Below are 20,769 nucleotides of genomic sequence, written 5' to 3' on the forward strand. Positions count from 1 at the left end.
GCATATACTGGACATTCAGTAAATGAGTTAATAAATAAGAATATACTTAATGAATTGAGTTAATAAATAAATTAGATAAATAAATAAGAGTTAATAAATACTCCCTGCTTGCTCAAGCAATGAAGAACTAAAAATAAAATTCACTCTGACTAGATTTATGAAAACAGAATTACAGATGAGGGAGGAAACTAAGAGGAAAAGCTTCCTGATCCTCTATAACTAGATTCATTGGTCTCATTTAAGATTGTGAACAAACCTAAAACCAGTGTTCCCCTTAGAGAGTTTGAGTGCAGGAAGGGTCTTGGAGCCAGCCTGGAAGAGCTAGGCAGCAAAGGATCAACTTGGCAGTCTGACCCTTCTTTGTTATTTGTTTACCTTTGTAGCAGGTCATGTCTATGGTACCAATGACTTTCAGTAATTATTTTCCTTTCATTTCTCAACATAGACGATATACAGGAATTCTTAGTGTTTTCATTAACTCCTCTAAGGGATTTCAGACAAATTAATATCTTGTCCCACACTTGAAGACTTGCTGAACATTTTTAGAAGTTTCTTTAAAAGTTAGGAAATCCATTAGGTATATTCTTTGCATTTATACCCAATCCTTCATAGTATAGTTAACTTATTTCCCTTCATTCCACCTTTAGTAAAAAAGACACTAGCAGCTTACCACTGTCTTGCAGTTCAGGCACTTGAAGATCACTAACAGGTCAAGATGCTCATTTCAGAGGGCCTGGGCCCAGGTTAATAACTTCTTCATCTGAGCCAGTAACAGACCTAACTATGAAATTCCTAATCTTTACTGCTCAGTATTTAACTTCATGCTTATAAAGAATAAACCTTATACTCAGATAACTGGATATTCACATTCAAAAGAATGAAAATGGACTCTTACTTCATACTATATACAAAAACTGAACTCCAAATGGAACAAAAACATAAATATAAAAGTTGAAACTATAAAACTCTTAGAAGAAAACACAGGTGCAAATCTTAATGATCTTGGATTTGGCAACACTTTCTCAGATTATGATACCAAAATCATAAGCAACAAAAGAAAAAATAAATTGGACTTCACTGAAATTTAAAACTTGTATGTATCAAAGAACACTGTCAAGAATAGAAAGAACCCATAGAATGGGAGAAAATATTTGCAAATCTTATATCTGATAAGGATTGAGTATCCAAATAAATAAGGAACTCTTACAACTCAACAAGAAAAAGACAAACAATCCAATTTGGAAATGAGCAAAGAACTAAAAAAGATATTTCTCCAGAGATGATATACAAATGGCCAATAAGCACATGAATAATACTTAATGGTATTATTACTCATTATGGAAATTCAAAAGTACAATAAGATACCACTGTAAACCCACTCAGAATGGCTAGAATTTTTTATTAAGGGAAAATAACATGTATTGGTGAGGATGTGGAGAAATGGTAATCATGATACATTGTTATAGGAATGTGAAATAGTAAAGCCACTGTGGGAAACATTAGTGGTTCTGGGATAAATTAAACATAAAATTGATACATGACTGAGCAATTCTACTCCTGATATATATACTCAAAGGAATTGAAAAGTAGGTATTCAAACAAAAATGTGTACAAGTATTTCTATAAGCAGCACTATTCACAATAGCCAAAGGGGAAAAAATATTACTGTCTTTAAACCAGTGGATAAACAAAATGTTGTATATTTACACAACGGAATGAATAGGAGTGAACTACTGATTCATTACACAACACAGATAAACCTTGAAAAGATTACACTAATTGAAATAAGCCTGACACAGAAGACTACATATTATATAATTCCACATACATGAAATGCCCAGAACAGGGAAATCCATCAGGACAGAGAGCAGATTAGTGGTTGCCAGGGTCTGAAAGGATGGGAGAATGAGGAGTGATTGCTTAATGGGTATGGGGCTTCCTTTTGGGGTGAGGGAAATGTAATGGAATCAAGTAGTAGTGATAGTTGTACAACACTGTGAATGTACTAAACATCACTGAATTGCACACTTTAAAATGGTGAATTTTATATTGTGTGTGTTTTACTGCAATTTAAAAAAAAGAATCTCAGAAGAGGGAGGTTAAGAGCAGGTAGCCAGGATGGGGACATGGCAGAAATGAGTTTCAGAGGAATAAGTTGAAGACAGTTGTGAATGAAGGCAGTAGAATCAAGCTGCTGTATCCTTCCTTATAGCTCCCACTGGGGGTGAACTTGTGTTAATCATACTTTCTCTTATTCCAAGCTACTTCTTGGTTAAGTCCCCTGACACTTCTAAGTCTTGAGCCAGTTCCCACTTGGTTATCCTTTTGCTATAGATGGAGTGGGCTGCTTTCTTCTCCTCTTCAGTACCTGCTCTACATTTTGCGTTCCTTGTCACCACAGGACTCTCTACAAAGGAAACACTGTACTTTCTTGCTTTCCTTAGAACATCAAGCCCTTCTTAGTCTAAGATGTTGGTACAGCTTTCACCTCCAAAATAAGTAAATAAATAAATAAAGAAGATGGAGGGCATAAGAATTATAGATATTGGGAGTTACAAGGATTTAAGCAATTTCAATTTCTCATAAGCTATTTGCTCTTATTTGCTGTTTTAACTTTTATACATTTGAAGAAGCATTTACTGAGTCTACACTGTATTTCACATTGTAAAAATTACTCTAGCATATACCACTGTATAGACAAATTACAACCATGGCTTAAAACAGTACAGATTATTATCTTTACTTGTGAACACTGGCAGTCCAACACAGGTCTGAATGGGCTAAAATCATAATGTCTGCAGGGCTGTGTTCCTTTCTGGAGAGTGTAGAGGAGAATCTGTCACTAGCATTTCTCAGCTTCTAGAGGCAACCTGCATTCCTTGTCTGGGGGTGCCTTCCTCCATCTTCAAAGCCAAAAACATTACATCACTCTGACTCTTTGGTCTTTAACTCTCTGCTGCTGCTGCTGCTGCTAAGTCGCTTCAGTCGTGTCCGACTCTGTGCAACCCCATAGATGGCAGCCCACCAGGCTCCCCCATCCCTGGGGTTCTCTAGGCAAGAATACTGGAGTGGGTTGCCATTTCCTTCTCCAATGCATGAAAGTGAAAAGTCTAAGTGAAGTCGCTTAGTTGTGTCTGACTTCGCAACCCCATGGACTGCAGCCTACCAGGCTCCTCCGTCCATGGGATTTTCCAGGCAAGAGTACTGGAGTGGGGTGCCATTGCCTTCTCCACTTAACTCTCTACTTTTAAGAATCTGTGGGTTTAGATTGGGTCCACATTGATAATCCAGGACAATTTTCTCACCTCAAAGTCTACTCCCTGAGTCACATCTGCAATAGTCCATTTGCCATATAAAGTAATATATTCATAGGCTTCAGGGATTAGGGTGTAGACATCTTTACAGGGTCTTTATTCTGCCTGCCACATTCATACCACAAATATCTGGTTATTTGCAGCATACCTCACCATCTTCCCACCAAATAAGATGAGACGTTCCTTGAATATAGAGCCTGTACCTTTTACATGTCTGAATCCTGCTTAGCATGTAACACATAATTTCATATATGTTAAATAACTATATTTTTGCTTTGTAACTATACCTTATTTTCTTAACACCAAATGCTATACAGGTGTATACAGCCTTTGCTTACAGGTCAAAGGCTGGCTCTTGTGTAATTTTTTTGTCATTAGTTTGTTGCCTGCTCTCAGTGAACAATTAATAAACTGCCCTCTAATCTTTACATGGACCATGACTGCTTTAACTACAAAAACACTGCAGAACAGCAAGGACCCATGGAATCTTTTCTTCCTTCCTTTTTTTCTGCTTTGTGTCCTTGTAGTTTCTATCCTATTTTTAAAATACCAAAATGCTTTTCTGGCCACTTAGATCATATATTATGGGCTTCCCTGGTGGCTCAGATGGTAAAGAGCCGCCTGCAATGTGGGAGACCCGGGTTCGATCCCTGCGTTGGGAAGATCCCCTGGAAAAGGAAATGGCAACCCACTCCAGTATTCTTGCCTGGAGAATTCCATGGATAGAAGAGTCTGGTGGACTATGGTCCACAGGGTCACAAAGAGTTGGACACGACTGAGCAACTAACACTAGGTCATATATAATTGATTTAGGTGTGCCATCTATTGGCATTTTTAAGAACGTATTCATTTTTACCTGAGATACTTGGCTGAGTACAGCCATCCATTCACTATCTGCAGTAACAGAGGCTAGACAAAGTAGTGAGAAACTGACTTTTGCTGATGATCTGAAAACATTAAATTGAGTAGTGTGAATTCTCCTCAGCTCAACTGCAACCAATTTGTAAACAAAAGAGAAACCTTTTTGATCTGAAGCCTTTTATAAATTTTTATTAACCAGACTCCAATGATTGATTTAACTTAATGATTAACTTACTTAAACTGAAAACTTATTTGGCTTTATTGCCAATGTATGCTATATTGTCACTGCCAATCACCAATTACAGTTATGTAGCAAAAGGAAAGAGCAAAAGTTCTCAACCCAGGCTGTGGATTATTGTCCCTTGAAGAGCTTAATACAACTACATGCCTGGCCATGAGAGATCTGATTGGTCTGGGATGGGACTTGTACATTCAAAAGACCCCCTGAATTGAATCTGAATCTGAATACAGCCAGATTTGGGAACCTGGACAGTGGTATAAGATGTAGCTGAATCTCTAATTCTGGTCCTTTCTTCTGAAAGAAAAACACCAATAATGTAGAATTATCAAGTTATGATTTATCTTTTTTTTTTTACCAAAAAAGTAGAACTTAAAAAAAACCCACTGGGAAACCGATTCTAGTTATCAGACTTCTTTTAAATAAATGTGTTGCTTTATTTCTTCTATTTCTCCTTTTTAATTGAAGTGCCATTAAATAGGAAAAGAGCCAAGAGACATACCATCACAGACTAGAGATATTAGTAGGCCAAGTGTTTTAATTGGGGTTTCTTAAACCTCACCTTATGGCAGAAAGTGAAGAGGAGCTAAAAAGCCTCTTGATGAAAGTGAAAGAGGAGAGTGAAAAAGTTGGCTGAAAGCTCAACATTCAGAAAACGAAGATCATGGCATCTGGTTCCATCCCTTCATGGGAAATAGATGGGGAAACAGCAGAAACAGTGTCAGACTGTATTTTGGGGGGCTCCAAAATCACTGCAGATGGTGACTGCAGCCATCAAATTAAAAGACGCTTACTCCTTGGAAGGAAAGTTATGACCAACCTAGATAGTATATTCAAAAGCAGAGACATTACTTTGCTGACTAAGGTCCGCCTAGTCAAGGCTATGGTTTTTCCTGTGGTCATGTATGGATGTGAGAGTTGGACTGTGAAGAAGGCTAAGCACCGAAGAATTGATGCTTTTGAACTGTGGTGTTGGGGAAGACTCTTGAGAGTCCCTTGGACAGCAAGGAGATCCAACCAGTCCATTCTGAAGGAGATCAACCCTGGGATTTCTTTGGAAGGAATGATGCTAAAGCTGAAACTCCAGTACTTTGGCCACCTCATGTGAAGAGTTGACTCATTGGAAAAGACTCTGATGCTGGGAGAGATTGGGGACAGGAGGAGAAGGGGACGACAGAGGATGAGATGGCTGGATGGCATCATGGACTCGATGGACGTGAGTCTGAGTGAACTCTGGGAGATGGTGATGGACAGGGAGGCCTGGCGTGCTGTAGTTCATGGGGTTGCAAAGAGTTGGACACGACTGAGCGACTGAACTGAACTGAAACCTCACCTTTGAAGAATTTACATGTCATCTCCCACCCTAGGGACCCATTTCTTCCATTTTCAGAGCCATGCTTAGTTTTAGGAACTCTGGGACATTCCAGTCTAGCTTTAGCTGTCTGGGTTCATTCAGCATGTAGGGAAGGACCCATAGGTAGCTTCAGGGGTATTGTGATAATATAATTATTCAATTTAGTCATGGACTCATCCATGTTCATTTTATTATGCTTCATAATTTACAAATATATTCTCATATATATATAAAATCAGAGAAGGCAATGGCACCCCACTCTAGTACTCTTGCCTGGAGAATCCCATGGACAGAGGACCCTGGTAGGCTGCAGTCAGTCCATGGGGTCGCTGAGGGTCAGACACAACTGAACGACTTCACTTTTACTTTTCACTTTCATGCATTGGAGAAGGAAATGGCAACCCACTCCAGTGTTCTTGCCTGGAGAATCCCAGGGACGGGGGAGCCTGGTGGGCTGCTGTCTATGGAGTCGCACAGAGTTGGACACGACTGAAGTGACTTAGCACAGCATAGCATAGCATATATATAAAATATGCCATTATGTTTCTTATTTAAAAAGAAATAGCTCCAAGCCCTAAAATGAGGCTAGATGTACAATTCCTTTAAATGTGAAGCATTTAAGGACCAAGACGATCTTCCCAAACTGCTACAGATGAGTATGCCTCTCCCTTGGCCGCCCCAGTTAGGATGAAAACTCAGGCAGTTTTCATCAGTTTTGGAAGGCTGCTTCAACTGTGTTGATCTATACTATTTTTTGTCATTCTCCATAAAATGAAAAATAAAATAGTAAAGTATATCCTGGTCAACAAGGAAAAACTATCATCCTAACCAACACATGTGTTGGAAGAAATCAATCTGCTGTTGACCTGAGCATTCTTGCTGAGTAGGTCAAGGATACAGGCCCTGCTCTTCAACCAGGCCATTTGTCAGGGTTGTGTTTGCAGTGACCAACTTTGAGGGATGAAGCAACATCTCTTCCCAGTCAGAAAGCAGCCTTGCTCACCATTCATGATAAAGGTGATAGATTCTACAAGCTCACTGTTCTTCACCTATGTCACAAACCCATGCATCCACCTCAACATCCAACCAGGCCCACCTTCATGGGGCTTCCATGGAGCGCAGAGAAGACTAGCAGCAACACTATGCTCATGCTACCTGCTGTGCTGGGACCAAGGCTTCTGCTAGCATCTGTGAAACAACAGCAGGCTAACTTGTTAACTTGCAAGTAGGGTAAAATTCCAGACCTTTCATGGAGCCTGCTAGTTTGAGGATAAAGATAAGGTGCTGATAGAGATAGTGTTCTGGAAGACACAGGAGAAGCGCCCTTGGTTGGGTTAGAGGGTATCAGAAAGTTCCCTGAGATCTGGAAGCAAATGCTTTTGCACAAGTGGTGGTCGGAGTAGGAGGGTAGAATAAAGATCTCTCATTGTCTTATGTGTTAAGTGAGCCCGAGAAATAAAATGTAGGGTCCAAACAAGACTCCCAGATGGTGCTTTGGTTGTGGCACATTCTTCTCTGGAGTAGGAGAAGGAAAGGATGTTATCATGACATCAGTGGGGCAGCAAGCCCCCTTCCCCAGCCAAAAGGCATGCAATGTGGCTGTGGCTGTTGGGTCAGGGGTTCCATAAAGCTGAAATAGTGGTGTCAGCCTTTAGGATATAGAACTCTGTATAGACTAAATATATCAGATATTTGTTTGTGGAGTCCAGTGGTGGGAAGCCCTTTGAAATTGAGAGTAAAGTCAAACCCTTGCTGACTGCCTCTGAGCTGCTCTTTGCCTTCTCCTCTCCTCCAACTTGAGCTGCTTCAGGGAAGATGGTGAGTGTTCCAGGGAACTTCAGGGAGGGGAGAGGAGGGACTGAATGTTTATGGCTCTGCTGGATATGGGCACCATGTCTACTTGGTCCCATGCAGGGAGGGTGTGCTGAGTGCCAAGGTGGTCCAAAGTGCTAAGGATGCAGGGCGGAGCAGTGGCACCAGTGTTGGCTGAAAGAACGATGCCCCTGAGCTCTCTAGGGGCCAGGAGAGCACAGGGGAGGAAACAGTGCCAATTCCAGGAAGAGAAACCAAAGGGAAAAAACACATTTGTATTCCCTATCTTCCCCAGCTGGGAAATAGCCTAATCTCCTGAAACTATCATGATAACCTCTGAAGGACCTATGTTAAAATCTGTGGTCTTTGTTCCCATAGAGCAAAATACAGCTGATAGGGTTTAAGCAGTTTGCAGTGAGAAAAGGAAATTAAAGTACACTGGACTGATTCAACATAACTGCAGTTGTGTCCCCTGAATATAAATGTATAATGTACTTTGTTTTACTTGCTTTTATTGTAAATGTTCATAGTGACGAGAGGACATTCTCCCATTGAGGAATTCTCTGACCCCTTCCAAGAGGTCCAATAGAAACAATATATTCAATAGAGACAAAAAGAGAAAATCCCAGCCATCTCCAGAAGCCACTGCCCAATACAAGCAGCGCCACATACTGGACACAGGCACCCAAATGCATCCTGTGTTAGTTTTCTGGGCTGCCATGGCAAAGTACAACAAACCGGGTGGCTTCAGCAACAGAAATAAACTGTCTCAGCTTTGGAGGCTAGAAGTCCAAAGTTAAGGTGTTAGCAGGGTTGGTACCTTGTGAGGGCTGTGAAAGAAGGCTCTGTTTCAGGACTCTCTTCCTAGTCACATGACATTCTCCCTGTATGCATGTCTTTGTGTCCAAATTTTATAGCTGTCATACTGGATTAGAGCCACCACCCTAATGACCTCATTTTAACTAGATTACCTCTGTAGAGACTCTTATCTCCAAAAAAGATCACATTCTGAGGTAATAGGGGTTTGGATTTTAACATAAGAATTTGGGGATGGGATGAGTTCCAAACCCATAACATACTCCTTTCAAAAAAGGGAGGCACTTTTGCTCCCTTTGTTGCAAACTTGTATATAGCCTGACTTCCCCCCTGCTTCTTTGGAGCAGTTTTCTCAGAGCTATAAGATGCTGTCTCCCAGACTTGGAGTCCTAAACATTCCCACCAAATAAAACAATTCTTTACTTTCAAAAAAAGAAAACAGGGAGAGAGTTAATTGGCCTATTACTGAGCTCCTGTTAAAAACCTAACCCCTAGAGAATTTGTAAATCTCAGGTCTGACATCCCCATTTTTGAGTGGATCAACTAGGACATGAAAATACAAGGAAAGCACCCATTTGTTGATCAAATGAAAGTAATAAATTTGAGGATGTGGCTAGCCTGGCCCTAGTGTCATCTCAGTTTTGCATAAAGTAGTAGAAACTACTCTACTACTTTGGGGAAAACTTTATTCCCTACTCTGACACCTGAAGCAAAGCTACTGGCTCAACAGGCCCTTCGGATTCACTGAGTTTGTCCTAAATGCCTGGGCCTGGTTCACCTTTGGTTCAGCTAAGCTGAAAACTAATGGTGCCGACAGTGCTCCTGCCAGTCTGACCTCAGTGCCAGCTATAGTGGGCAGAAGTCAAGGCTGTTCTCAAAGCTCTGGTCAGTCACACTGAGGGGCAATCTACCATGGGCTCTGAATGTCCCTACACATTCTAGATAGGCCAAGAATGCAAGGCCCAGACTGCTGTTTGTTCAGGCCATTTCTTGAGGTTTTCCTTGAGGAAGGAGTTATAAAGTTCTCCCCACCTCAACTCCACCAGCTCCCCACTCACTAGAAAAGCAGTAGATTCCCCAAGCCCAGTGTTCCTCAAGGGTGGCACAACCCACTGAGTGCACAGCACCCACGTGAACCCATCCTTGTCACCTCCATCAGACTTGAGAAGCATGGGGAATTGACAGGAACCTCATGCTTATCCTCTTACTCTGCTGTGAGTAAAAAAAAGGCCTCTGTTACACAGAGGTGTCTCCTGTGTTCTGCCAGCATCAATGGAATAGTAATAGGCTAATCTCTTAGCATGCAAGTAGGGTAAATCCTAAAACCTTCACAGACCCTGACTTCTGTAACAAGCCCTATGATTTCCAGAGGTCTTGGACAAGGGCTCTCTGAGTATGTAACACACTCTGTTGGTTCATAAACTTAATGTTTGGTCACCTCTCGGTCACTTTATTCTGTTAAATAGTTCAGTTGCCCATTCTTTGCAACAGTCCCATTCTCCCCAAAGAAATCTTTATCTCGTAGAAAACTCTTATCATAATAATAATGACAACAGCAATGGCTATATTATCACCTCCAGTTTACAGGTTAGGAGACTGAGCACAAGCCACACAGTGATTCAGGAGGGTGGAAGTGGGATTCAAACCCAGGCTGCCTTGCTTTAGTCCTCACTTTTAACCAGTCACTATATGTCTCACAATAGGACCATCTACTCCTAAGGCTATAATGGACCGCAGAGGCCTAGAGATCTTTGTTAGAAATCTTAGGAAAATAACTTCAGTCAAACTTTTAATACTTGATTTTGACATACAACATTTTTTTTCAAACTTTAACTGTTTTATTTTGTATTGGGGTTTAGCTGATTAACAATGTTGCAGTAGTTCCAGGTGAACGGCAAAGGGACTCAGCCATACGTATACATGTATCCGACGTACATTTTAAAATACTTTTTAATAACATATATTAGGCAACTAGACAATCTTCTACTTTGCTTTGATCTTTTTATCTAGCCATTGTATAAATCCAGTGTCAAATGTTCATACTCTATTAAAATTTATTGTTGCTATAAAAAATTATCAACAGTGGCTTGAAAAGTGAAAGTTGCTCAGTCATGTCTGATACTTTGCAGCCCCGTGGATTGTAGCCTACCAGCTCCTCTGTCCATGGAATTCTCTAGGCCAGAATATTGGAGTGGGCAGCCATTCCCCTCTCTAGGGGATCATCCCAACTCAGAAACAACACAAATTTATTGCCTTCCAGTTCTGGAGGTCAGAAGTTCAGAATGGACTGGAGGGATGGCATTCCCTCTGGAGGTTCTAGGAGAGAATCTATATCCTTACCTTTTCCAGTTTCTAGAGGCTGCCTGAACTTTTTACTCCATCTTCAAACTCAGCAGCATAGCATCTGCAAATTTCTCTCTCTCTCTGACTCTGATCCTCCTTCCTCCCTCTTTCCCTTATAAGGACCTTTACAATTACCTTGGACCCATCAAGAAAAACCAGGATAATCAAAGATCTCCCCCTAGAAACTCATCAGCTTACTCACACTGTAAAGTCCCTTTCGCCATAACATACTGACAAGGGGATTAGGTTGCAGACATCGTTTGGTGGGGTGGAGGAGGGGCATTATTCTGTTTGCCATATATTCTGTAAGCAGTTATCTTTTCCTTCTTTATGGAAATTTTTACATTAGGTATCTAGATTAAAGATTTAAACAAGTCCATTCACCAGATAATTAGCAGTCCATTTCATCTTGTCTTTGAGGGTACGGCACCAAGAGCATTTTATCTTTGGTGAGGTTAAGGAGAATATAGCGCTGAAATACATGTGACAGAAACTTTAACCACTGTAACAACATAAACTTTTTTTTTAAAAATGTACCTGAAGTCGGGAATTCATAAGCATGAACTCTTGTTGGCTTTTCATGTTCTCATTCATTGACTTTGAAAATATAAACCCCATCTTGACCTGAAATGTAAAAAAGCAAAGTTTAAAGCAGTGTATTTTACATGCATCCTCACATGCTCTATTTTTCAGGCTACCATGAGCTAAAGACAAAATTTGAAAAAAAAAAAGAAAATTTTCTGACCTGGAACACATTATGGATTCTAGTCTTTGCTCCTAACTAGCTGTCTGATCTTGGACAAACTTAACTAGCAGTCTTTTCTTGCTTTTAGTTTTCATAAAGCAGGAAAAGATAACTGCTTAGAATGTACAGCAATGCCTTTGAGTGACAGAATAATGCCCCTGGCCATCATTTACTTATATAAGAACAGCTAACAACTAGGTGATTTCCAAAATCTTTTCCTGTTCTATAGGTTGATGTTTCCTGATTTTTCTTCCCACTGTATATCTGGAAGAACTAAACACACAAAAACAAACAGAATCGCTCATTTTTTATGAGGGGCTGGGTGAATACCATCTACTCTCTTACCTTCTGTATAGTTGGATGACAGAACTTTTGCTTCTCATGAGGGATGACTTAGAAGATGCATTGCACACCTAGAACACTGATTTCTCTGCTCTTTGCATTTATGCTTTAAGTGTATCAAGGTTACTCTATCAGTACTCTTCCTACAGTCTTTTCCCCTCTCTTACCCACTTTCTATTTCCATCCACCCATTGTTAACATCCATTGGCCATTGTCCTCTAGCCTCATTTTTTTCTTTTAAGCTACTATTAAAGTTCTCAAAATGGGGAAAACCTAAGGATACTTGAATGTCTTGGGAAACACAAATTTTAAATGAATACTTGGTATCATCTATCCTATTTATCTTACTTAAGAAGTTCTTAAGTGGGCTGGCAATTCTAGATGGCTCAGAACTCAGTATTTTGTCCTTAAGTCAACTGGGTAGGTACAGAAGACCTCAGTTAATTGTTGATTCTGCCTTCAGAACATTACAAAGCTCAGGAAAGTTATGACTCCTCTACCCTCCTCAACAATGTTGCTGATTCTCTTTGGTAAGCCATTGCACTTTGTGAACCTCAGCTCAGAGTGGTCATTCTTAATGCTTCCTATCCAAGATTCACAATATTCTGTGGGAACCCTGGGCAGAGCTCCTATTTGCCATACCCTCAGCAAAAAAAAAAAAAAAAAAAAATCATGGGTTCTAGCTTAACTGGTGAGAAGATGAAGGAAGAGGGAGGGCATTTCATATCAGACATAATGGGTTATCCCTGCTAATGGGGCTCCAAGTAGTGGATATTACACGCCAGACATCAGTGGCTTCCCTGTATTTTGGCCAGAGACAGACCATCGATTTATAGGAGGCTCCAAGCCAGAATCAGCTTCAATGTTAGGCATAAGAAGCTGAGCCAGAGGAGGAGAGGCACAATCCTGAACAGGCCTGGGAAGCCGAGATTTCCCTACCCACCCCATCCCTCAGCTGCTGTCCTACTCCATCCTGTGACCAGAGGCACAGCCACCCAGTAAGGTGGAGAGAGCTAGCAGAAGTTCTCTCCTTTCTCCACTTTCACAGCCCCATGTCCATTGTCTCCAACAGCAGAGCAGAAGGCAGAAGCAATATATTACCCATTTTGGCAGTCCCCAGGGTGTCTCTAGACAGCATATTCAAAAGCAGAGACATTACTTTGCTGACTAAGGTCCGTCTAGTCAAGGCTATGGTTTTTCCAGGAGTCATGTATGGATGTGAGAATTGGACTGTGAAGAAGGCTGAGCACCGAAGAATTGATGCTTTTGAACTGTGGTGTTGGAGAAGACTCTTGAGAGTCCCTTGGACTGCAGGGAGATCCAACCAGGCCATTCTGAAGATCAACCCTGGGATTTCTTTGGAAGGAATGATGCTAAAGCTGAAACTCCAGTATGTTGACCACCTCATGCGAAGAGTTGACTCATTGGAAAAGACTCTGATGCTGGGAGGGATTGGGGGCAGGAGGAGAAGGGGACGACAGAGGATGAGATGGCTGGATGGCATCACGGACTCGATGGACGTGAGTCTGAGTGAACTCTGGGAGTTGGTGATGGACAGGGAGGCCTGGCGTGCTGCGATTCATGGGGTCGCAAAGAGTCGGACACGACTGAGCAACTGAACTGAACTGAACTGAGGGTGTCTCTTTCCCACAAATGTTGCAGAAAGCATGATACAAGAGAAACTGTAGCTCTAACAGTTTTCATTTCTTATTTTTCTTTTGCACATAGGAGTAGATAATTGAATTTTTACATATGCAGCAAACATTTATAAAGAGAATAGCTGTCCTCTAATCCTATTTACACACACACACATACACACCCACACCCTGTATGTCAGAGTTGGGTCCCATAGAGTGCTTGTATTTATAAGGGGGTGGACTCTCCTCTGAAGTGGAGTTACAATCCTCATCTAGGGAACAGAAACTATCTGGAAAGTTAGGACTTCGGCTTACCTCTTTCTTGGCCTTGCCTTCTTCAGTCTGGATTGTAGTTTGGCTATAGCAGGGGATATTCCCACAGGTTACAGGTAGAAGCTAAGCAGGAAGAATAGCTTCCCTGTAGTTCCCAAAGGAGACCACACCTGAAAACGAGTACACCACACCTTGTGAACTGTGCCCTGGAGTTCAGTATTCTCAACCTTCCCCTCTTTTCCAACCCTAACAAAGCCATTTTCCAAAGTCTGGCAGGTTCCTTAAGGTTTCCAGAATATTCTCAGCTTTCATTCTCCAACTCACAAAATATATACAGTATGTCCCCTACATACAAACAGATTCCATTCCAAGAGGATGTTTGCAAGTCCAACAGAGTTAGCCTAGGTATCCAACTAACACGATCAGGTATATAGTACTATACTATACTAGGTACACATGGACTGATGTGATGATCTCATGGACACAGCCCTGTCTAACTCAATGAAACTATGAGCCAGGCTGTGTAGGGCCACCCAAGATGGACGGGTCATGGTGGAGAGTTCTGACAAAGGTGGTCCACTGGAAAAGGGAATAGCAAACCACTTCAATATTCTTGCCTTGAGAACCCCACGAATAGCATGAAAAGCCAAAAAGATAGGACACTGAAAGATGAACTCCCCAGGTCAGTAGGTACCCCATATGCTACAGGAGATCAGTGGAGAAATAACTTCAGAAAGAATGAAGAGACAGAGCCATAGCAAAAATAACACCCAGTTGTGGAAGTGACTGGTGATGGAAGTTAAGTCCGATGGTATAAAGAGCAATATTGCATAGGAACCTGGAACGTTAGGTCCATGAATCAAGGCAAATTGGAAGGGGTCAAACAGGAGATGGCAAGAGTGAACATCAACATTTTAGGAATCAGTGAACTAAAATGGACTGGAATGGGTGAATTTAACTCAGATGACCATTATATCTACTACTGTGGGCAAGAATCCCTGAAAAGAAATGGAGTAGTCATCATAGTAAACAAGAGAGTCCAAAATGCAGTAGTACTTGTATGCAATCTCAAGAACAACAGAATAATCTCTGTTCATTTCCAAGGCAAACCATTCAGTATCACAGTAATCCAAGTCTATGCCCTAACCAGTAATGCCAAAGAAGCTGAAGTTGAATGGTTCTATGAAGATCTACAAGACCTTCTAGAATTAATGTACAAAAAAGATGTCCTTTTCATTATAGGGGACTGGAATGCAAAAGTAGGAAGTCAAGAGATACCTAGAGTAACAGGCAAATTTGGCCTTGGAGTACAAAATGAAGCAAGTCAAAGGCTAACAGAGTTTTGCCAAGAGAACACACTGGTCATACCAAACACCCTCTTCCAACAACACAAGAGAAGACTCTACACATGGACATCACCAGATGGTCAATACCGAAATCAGCCTGATTATATTCTTTGCAGCCAAAGATGGAGAAGCTCTATACAGTCAGCAGAAAGAAGATTGGGAACTGACTGTGGCTCAGATCATGAACTCCTTATTGCCAAATTCAGACTTAAATTGAAGAAAGTAGGGAAAACCACTAAGACCATTCAGGTATGACTGAAATCAAAACCCTTAAGATTATACAGTGGAAGTGAAAAATAGGTTCAAGGGATTAGATCTGATAGAGTGCCTAAAGTACTGTGGATAGAGGTTTGTGACATTGTACAGGAGGCAGTGATGAAGACCATCCCCAAGAAAAAGAAATGCAAAAAGGCAAAATGGTTGTCTGAGGAGGTCTTAGAAATAGCTGAGGAAAGATGAGAAGTGAAAGGCAAAGGAGAAAAGGAAAAGACATACCCATTTGAATGCAGAGTTCCAAAGAATAGCAAGGAGAGATAAGAAAGCCTTCCTCAGTGATCAATGCAAAGAAATAAAGGAAAATAATAGAATGGGAAAGACTAGAGCTCTCTTCAAGAAAATGAGAGATACCAAGGGAATATTTCATGCAAAGATGGGCACAATAAAGGACAGAAATGGTACGGACCTAACAGAAGCAGAAGATGTTAAGAAGGGTGGCAACAATACACAGAAGAACTATACAGAAATGATCTTCATGACCCAGATAACCATGATGGTGTGCTCACTCATCTAGAGCCAGACATCCTGGAATGTGAAGTTAAGTGGGCCTTAGAAAGCATCACTATGAACAAAGCTAGTGGAGGTGATGGAATTCCAGTTGAGCTCTTTCAAATCCTAAAAGATGATGCTGTTAAAGTGCTGCACTCAATATGTCAGCAAATTTGGAAAACTCAGCAGTGGCCACAGGACTGAAAAAGCTCAGTTTTCATTCCAATCCCAAAGAAAAGCAAAGCCAAAGAATGTTTGAACTACCGCACAATTGCACTCATCTCACATGCTAGCAAAGTAATGCTCATAACACCAAGCCATGCTTCAATAGTACGTGAACTGCAAACTTCCAGATGTTCAAGACAGAAAAGTCAGAGGAACCAGAGATCAAATTACCAACATCCACCGATCATCAAAAAGGCAAGAGAGTTCCAGAAAAACATCTATTTCTTCCTTATTGTCTATGCCAAAGCCTTTGACTCTGTGGATCACAATCAACTGTGGAAAATTCTTCAAGAGATGGGAATACCAGAGTACCTGACCTGCCTCCTGAGAAGTCTGTATGCAGGTCAAGAATCAACAGTTCGAACCGGACATGGAACAACAGACTAGTTCCAAATCAGGAAAGGAGTACATCAAGGCTGTATATTGTCACCCTGCTTATTTAACTTATATGCAGAGTACATCATGTGAATTTACATCTGAGCCGGATGAAGCACAAGCTAGAATCAAGATTGCTGGGAGAAATATCAATAACTTCAGATATGCCGATGACATCACTCTTACGGCAGAAAGTGAAGAAGAACTGAAGAGCTTCTTGATGAAAGTGAAAGAGAGTGAAAAATTCAGCTTAAAACTCAACATTCAGAAAACTAAGATCATGGCATCTGGTCCTATCCCTTCATAGCAAATAGATGGGGAAACAATGAAAACAGTGAGAGACTTTTATTTTGGGGGGCTCCAAAATCACTGCAGATGGTGACTTCAGCCATGAAATTAAAAGACACTTGCTCCTTGGAAGAAAAGCTATGACCAACCTAGACATCATATTAAAAAGCAGAGACATTACTTTGCCAACAAAGGTCTGTCCAGTCAAAGCTATGGTTTTTCCAGTAGTCATGTATGGATGTAAGAGTTGGACTATAAAGAAAGCTGAGCACTGAAGAATTGATGCTTTTGAACTGTGGCGTTGGAGAAGACTCTTGAGAGTCCCTTGGACTGCAAGGAGATCCAACCAGTCTATCCTAAAGGAAACCAGTCCTGAATATTCATTGGAAAGACTGATGCTGAAGCTGAAACTGCAATACTTTGGCCACCTAATGAGAAATGACTCACTTGAAAAGCCCCTGATGCTGGGCAAGATTGAAGGCAGGAGGAGAGGGGGACAATAGAGGATGAGATGGTTGGATGACATCACCAGCTCTATGGACATGAGTGTGAGTAAGCTCTGGGAGCTGGCGATGGACAGGGAAGCCTGGCGTGCTGCAGTCCACGGGGTCGAAAAGAGTTGGACACGACAGAGTGACTGAACTGAACTGATTCCAGGTTTAAATAAAATACATGAAAAACAAACCAAAAATAAACCTTTTTTAATCTTATAGTACAGTACCTTGAAAAGGATAGTAGTGTAGTACAGCAGCTGACATACAGAGGCTGGTAACAGTACCAGCTAGCTATATTACTGCTTCTGTAATGCTTGCTTCCGGACATCTGGGGTTTGAAAAAAGATACTATACTCCTGTATTCTATAAAGTACTGTACAGTAAGTACACAAAAGCACAACTACTTGTAGAGGATGTACACACGTGACAATGTATGGCAGATACATGAACTAACTTACATGATTAATGATGCAAGCATACCATTCACATCTTTGAAAGTTACCAACTTAAAGGTTCATATGTAGGGAATTTATTATATCAGAGGGCTTCCCTTGTGGCTCAGCTGTGTAAAGAATCTGCTTGCAATGTGGGAGACCTGGGTTTGATCCCTGGGTTGGGAAGATCCCCTGGAGAAGGGAAAGGTTACCCACTCCAGTATTCTGGCCTGGAGAATTCCATAGAATGTACAGTTCATGAAGTCGAAAAGAGTCGGACACTACTGAGTGACTTTGACTCACTCACTCATTGTGTCAGAAAATTAGAGTGACCTTGCAGTAGGAATAATTTTGAATTCACTCAACTGTATAAGGCAAGTCTTTAAAAAATGCCAATACTTTGTCATTGGTGACAAATACCTTGCTACTTACAACTTTGACACCAGTGTGTTTCAGAAGGCTAAGAATTCTGATTTGGGTCCCTTCTGCCTTCATTTTTCCTTCATTTACTCCTGAGATCTCATAAAGGGCTCTTTGTGCCAGCCTTGCCTCAGCTGTGCTACACATTACAACAGGTAGGGGTATTTCTGAGGAGGAAGTGTTGGGGCTGTCCGCCTCAGGTCACATGTAAGAACTGGTATTTGATTTTACTTAAAAAAAAAAAAGAATAATTCCATGACCTATAACTTCTGTTATCCAAGTTTCTCCAGTGACTCATTTCCTGATCGAATGACGCATTAACTACCTATATATATGACTGGTTGCATGATTACAATCATATCAATACGTCTTTGGGTTCCATTCAAACTAGCCCATTTCCCCTGTAAATTCCAGCCCGGAACCTACAGTTTCCGGGAGATTTTTCCCTAATTTAAAATTCCACCCGCTTACCTTGGAGTGAATTACAGCAGTTGGGAATTCCTGCAAGGTTATGCTGATTTCCGTTGACAACGCTTTGCCCACTTCCCCCAATTTAATTACGATATGGGAGCGGCCTGGACTCTTTGAGAGGAGAACCGGCTCCTCCGAAACAAGGTTGGCGATACAGGTTGGCACTAGAAGCGGGAGAGCCAAGGGCGCTCACAAGGAAAGGGCACCCCGAGCAGCCCAGCAAGCCCGAAGACCCGGAGCTCGGCGCCGGCAGACGCTGCCGCCAGGACCCGCCCTTCCCCCAACAGCCTGCGGCCGGCCTGGCCCACCCAGCCGGCGCTCACTCACTGGACCGTGGAGGTGCGGGAGACACTGATCACAGCCAAGGCCTCCAGGCCTGAAGCTCCCCGAGGCGGAGACGAGGACCGGGCCTCGCCCCGCAGAACCTCCGGACTGGCTGCCCGCGGCAGCCAAACAGCGCAGCTCTTGGCTTCCTTAAAGGGCCCGCGCCCCTGACCAAGGCGGCCTGGTGTTTTCTTGCCGACAGGCCGTGGGAGGGGCAGGTCAAAGAGGCAAATTCAAAATACAGCGACTCAGATTTTGAGGGAAGTGGGCAGAGGAAGCAGTATGGAAATCTCACTTAAAGGCCTCACTGAGGTTTGTCAGTTACCCATGAGGAACCTGAGCAATCATGCTCCCTTGTAGAACTAAAACCTCCATACAGCTTAATGAGCCATCTCACAGTACTCTCCATATGATGTCAACCACCATTTGTAAGGTCTATTTCTAGAAGAAAATGTATCTTTCGAGAAGTTGTCACTTGAACATATAATCCATAGTTATAAATATTTGTAAGGGCTTTTCTCCTTATAGATTAGGTTTATGTTGAGGATGGACTCTCCCCCCACCCCTGTTTGAATCTCAACACTGACATAGTTTATTTAATTCGTTAGAGCCTCAGCCTCCTCTGGCTGTTAAATTGCCCACCATCAAAGCAGGGGAAAGGTTAGGACATGAAAAGAAACAGAGAAGACTTGACCAGAGTTACCAAACCAAAAAAAAAAAAAATTTTTTTAACAGCCATCTTTCTCAACTTATGCTCTGAGAGATATTCATTTCTTCTCATCCCCACCATTGATTTCTGTCTTGAGTAAGCCACCCTCTTTCCCAGCTTCATTGAGAGAATACTTGAGGAGCTGTTGGCATTCTGTTCTTTGTTATTAAATAATTTGGAAAAATAGCATGGACTTCACCAGGCTCTGGCCTTTAAGAAGGTCTATGAGAAAAGTTCCTGCCCTTAGGCATGGCTGCCATCACATCAGTGGAGAAGGCGTCTAACCTTCCCAGGCTCTGTATGTGAGCACACCTCACTGACCTGCCAGAGTGACCTGGGAACCACAAGAGCAAAGCCATTTGGAATTTTGGCCCTTTAAGATAGGATAACAACTGATAGCGATAGTATCTGAGTGCACAGATTCTGCCATAAGCACACCTACATTTGATTTGATCTCCAACTCCATCACTGTCGCTCTTCATCCTCTGCAAAACTTAATTTTATCATCTCTGCAATAGGTCTAAAGCCATCTAATTTATTGGATTATGAAGACTAAATGAGATAATTCTATATTCAGGCACTTAGCACCATGTCTAGCACACAGCATTAAGTTAACAGTAGTAAACAACAACAGTGGGAACCTGTTACTAACTCTGAAGTCCCCCGAGATGGCAACAAGGACTGGGCCTTGCCCCGCAGAACCTCCACAGAAGAGACGGATGGAAGGGAGAAGTTACTAAAACCAGGTGAGAGCCATAGCTGTACCTGTATGAGAGGGCTACCCGACAGGAGCTATGTTGTTCAGTAGAGGAAAGCAGTAGATGCTGACCTTTGGCCCAACAGGGTAAGATTCAATGGCTGCAGCCACTGTGAGCACCTCAACTCCAAATGGGGACAGAGTAGAAAAGAAAGACACATCCCCTGTCCTTCTATGTTCTGATATCCTGCTGAAATCTTTCATCAGAAAAATCTGGTGGATTTCTGGATCCACTAGAAAGCCTGAAGATGAAGGAGGCCAGGTCTATGTAGCCTATAGAGGTCAGCTTGCTAGGCACGAAGACCTCTGACAAAATGTCCAAAAATCCAGCATACCATTTCTACAACCTTGGGTTTATCATATTTTGAAGTCCTAGTTCAAAAGGAAGAAATGCTTCCACTAGAGGACCCAGCCAATTCAATTACC

General features: G+C 41.8%; 1 protein-coding gene across 2 annotated transcripts in view; it reads right to left on the reverse strand.

Annotated features, from left to right (window-relative positions):
* PLGRKT (plasminogen receptor with a C-terminal lysine) overlaps positions 1-19,147 on the reverse strand; it is a 43,708-nt gene extending 24,561 nt beyond the window's left edge. Inside the window, exons 1-3 of one of the 2 annotated variants that reach the window (XM_069576523.1) lie at positions 18,554-19,147; positions 13,778-13,905; positions 11,276-11,362 (exon numbers count right to left, since the gene is read on the reverse strand). In XM_069576523.1, the coding sequence (XP_069432624.1) occupies positions 11,276-11,356 (81 nt within the window). In that variant the 5' untranslated portion in view covers positions 11,357-11,362; positions 13,778-13,905; positions 18,554-19,147. The remainder of the gene's footprint in view (positions 1-11,275; positions 11,363-13,777; positions 13,906-18,553) is intronic. The other variant, XM_069576524.1, reaches the window with a different exon arrangement.
* Positions 19,148-20,769: the final 1,622 nt, after the last annotated feature.

The sequence above is a fragment of the Ovis canadensis genome, chromosome 2, assembly GCF_042477335.2.
Source record: "Ovis canadensis isolate MfBH-ARS-UI-01 breed Bighorn chromosome 2, ARS-UI_OviCan_v2, whole genome shotgun sequence".
NCBI classification, from domain to species: domain Eukaryota; kingdom Metazoa; phylum Chordata; class Mammalia; order Artiodactyla; family Bovidae; genus Ovis; species Ovis canadensis.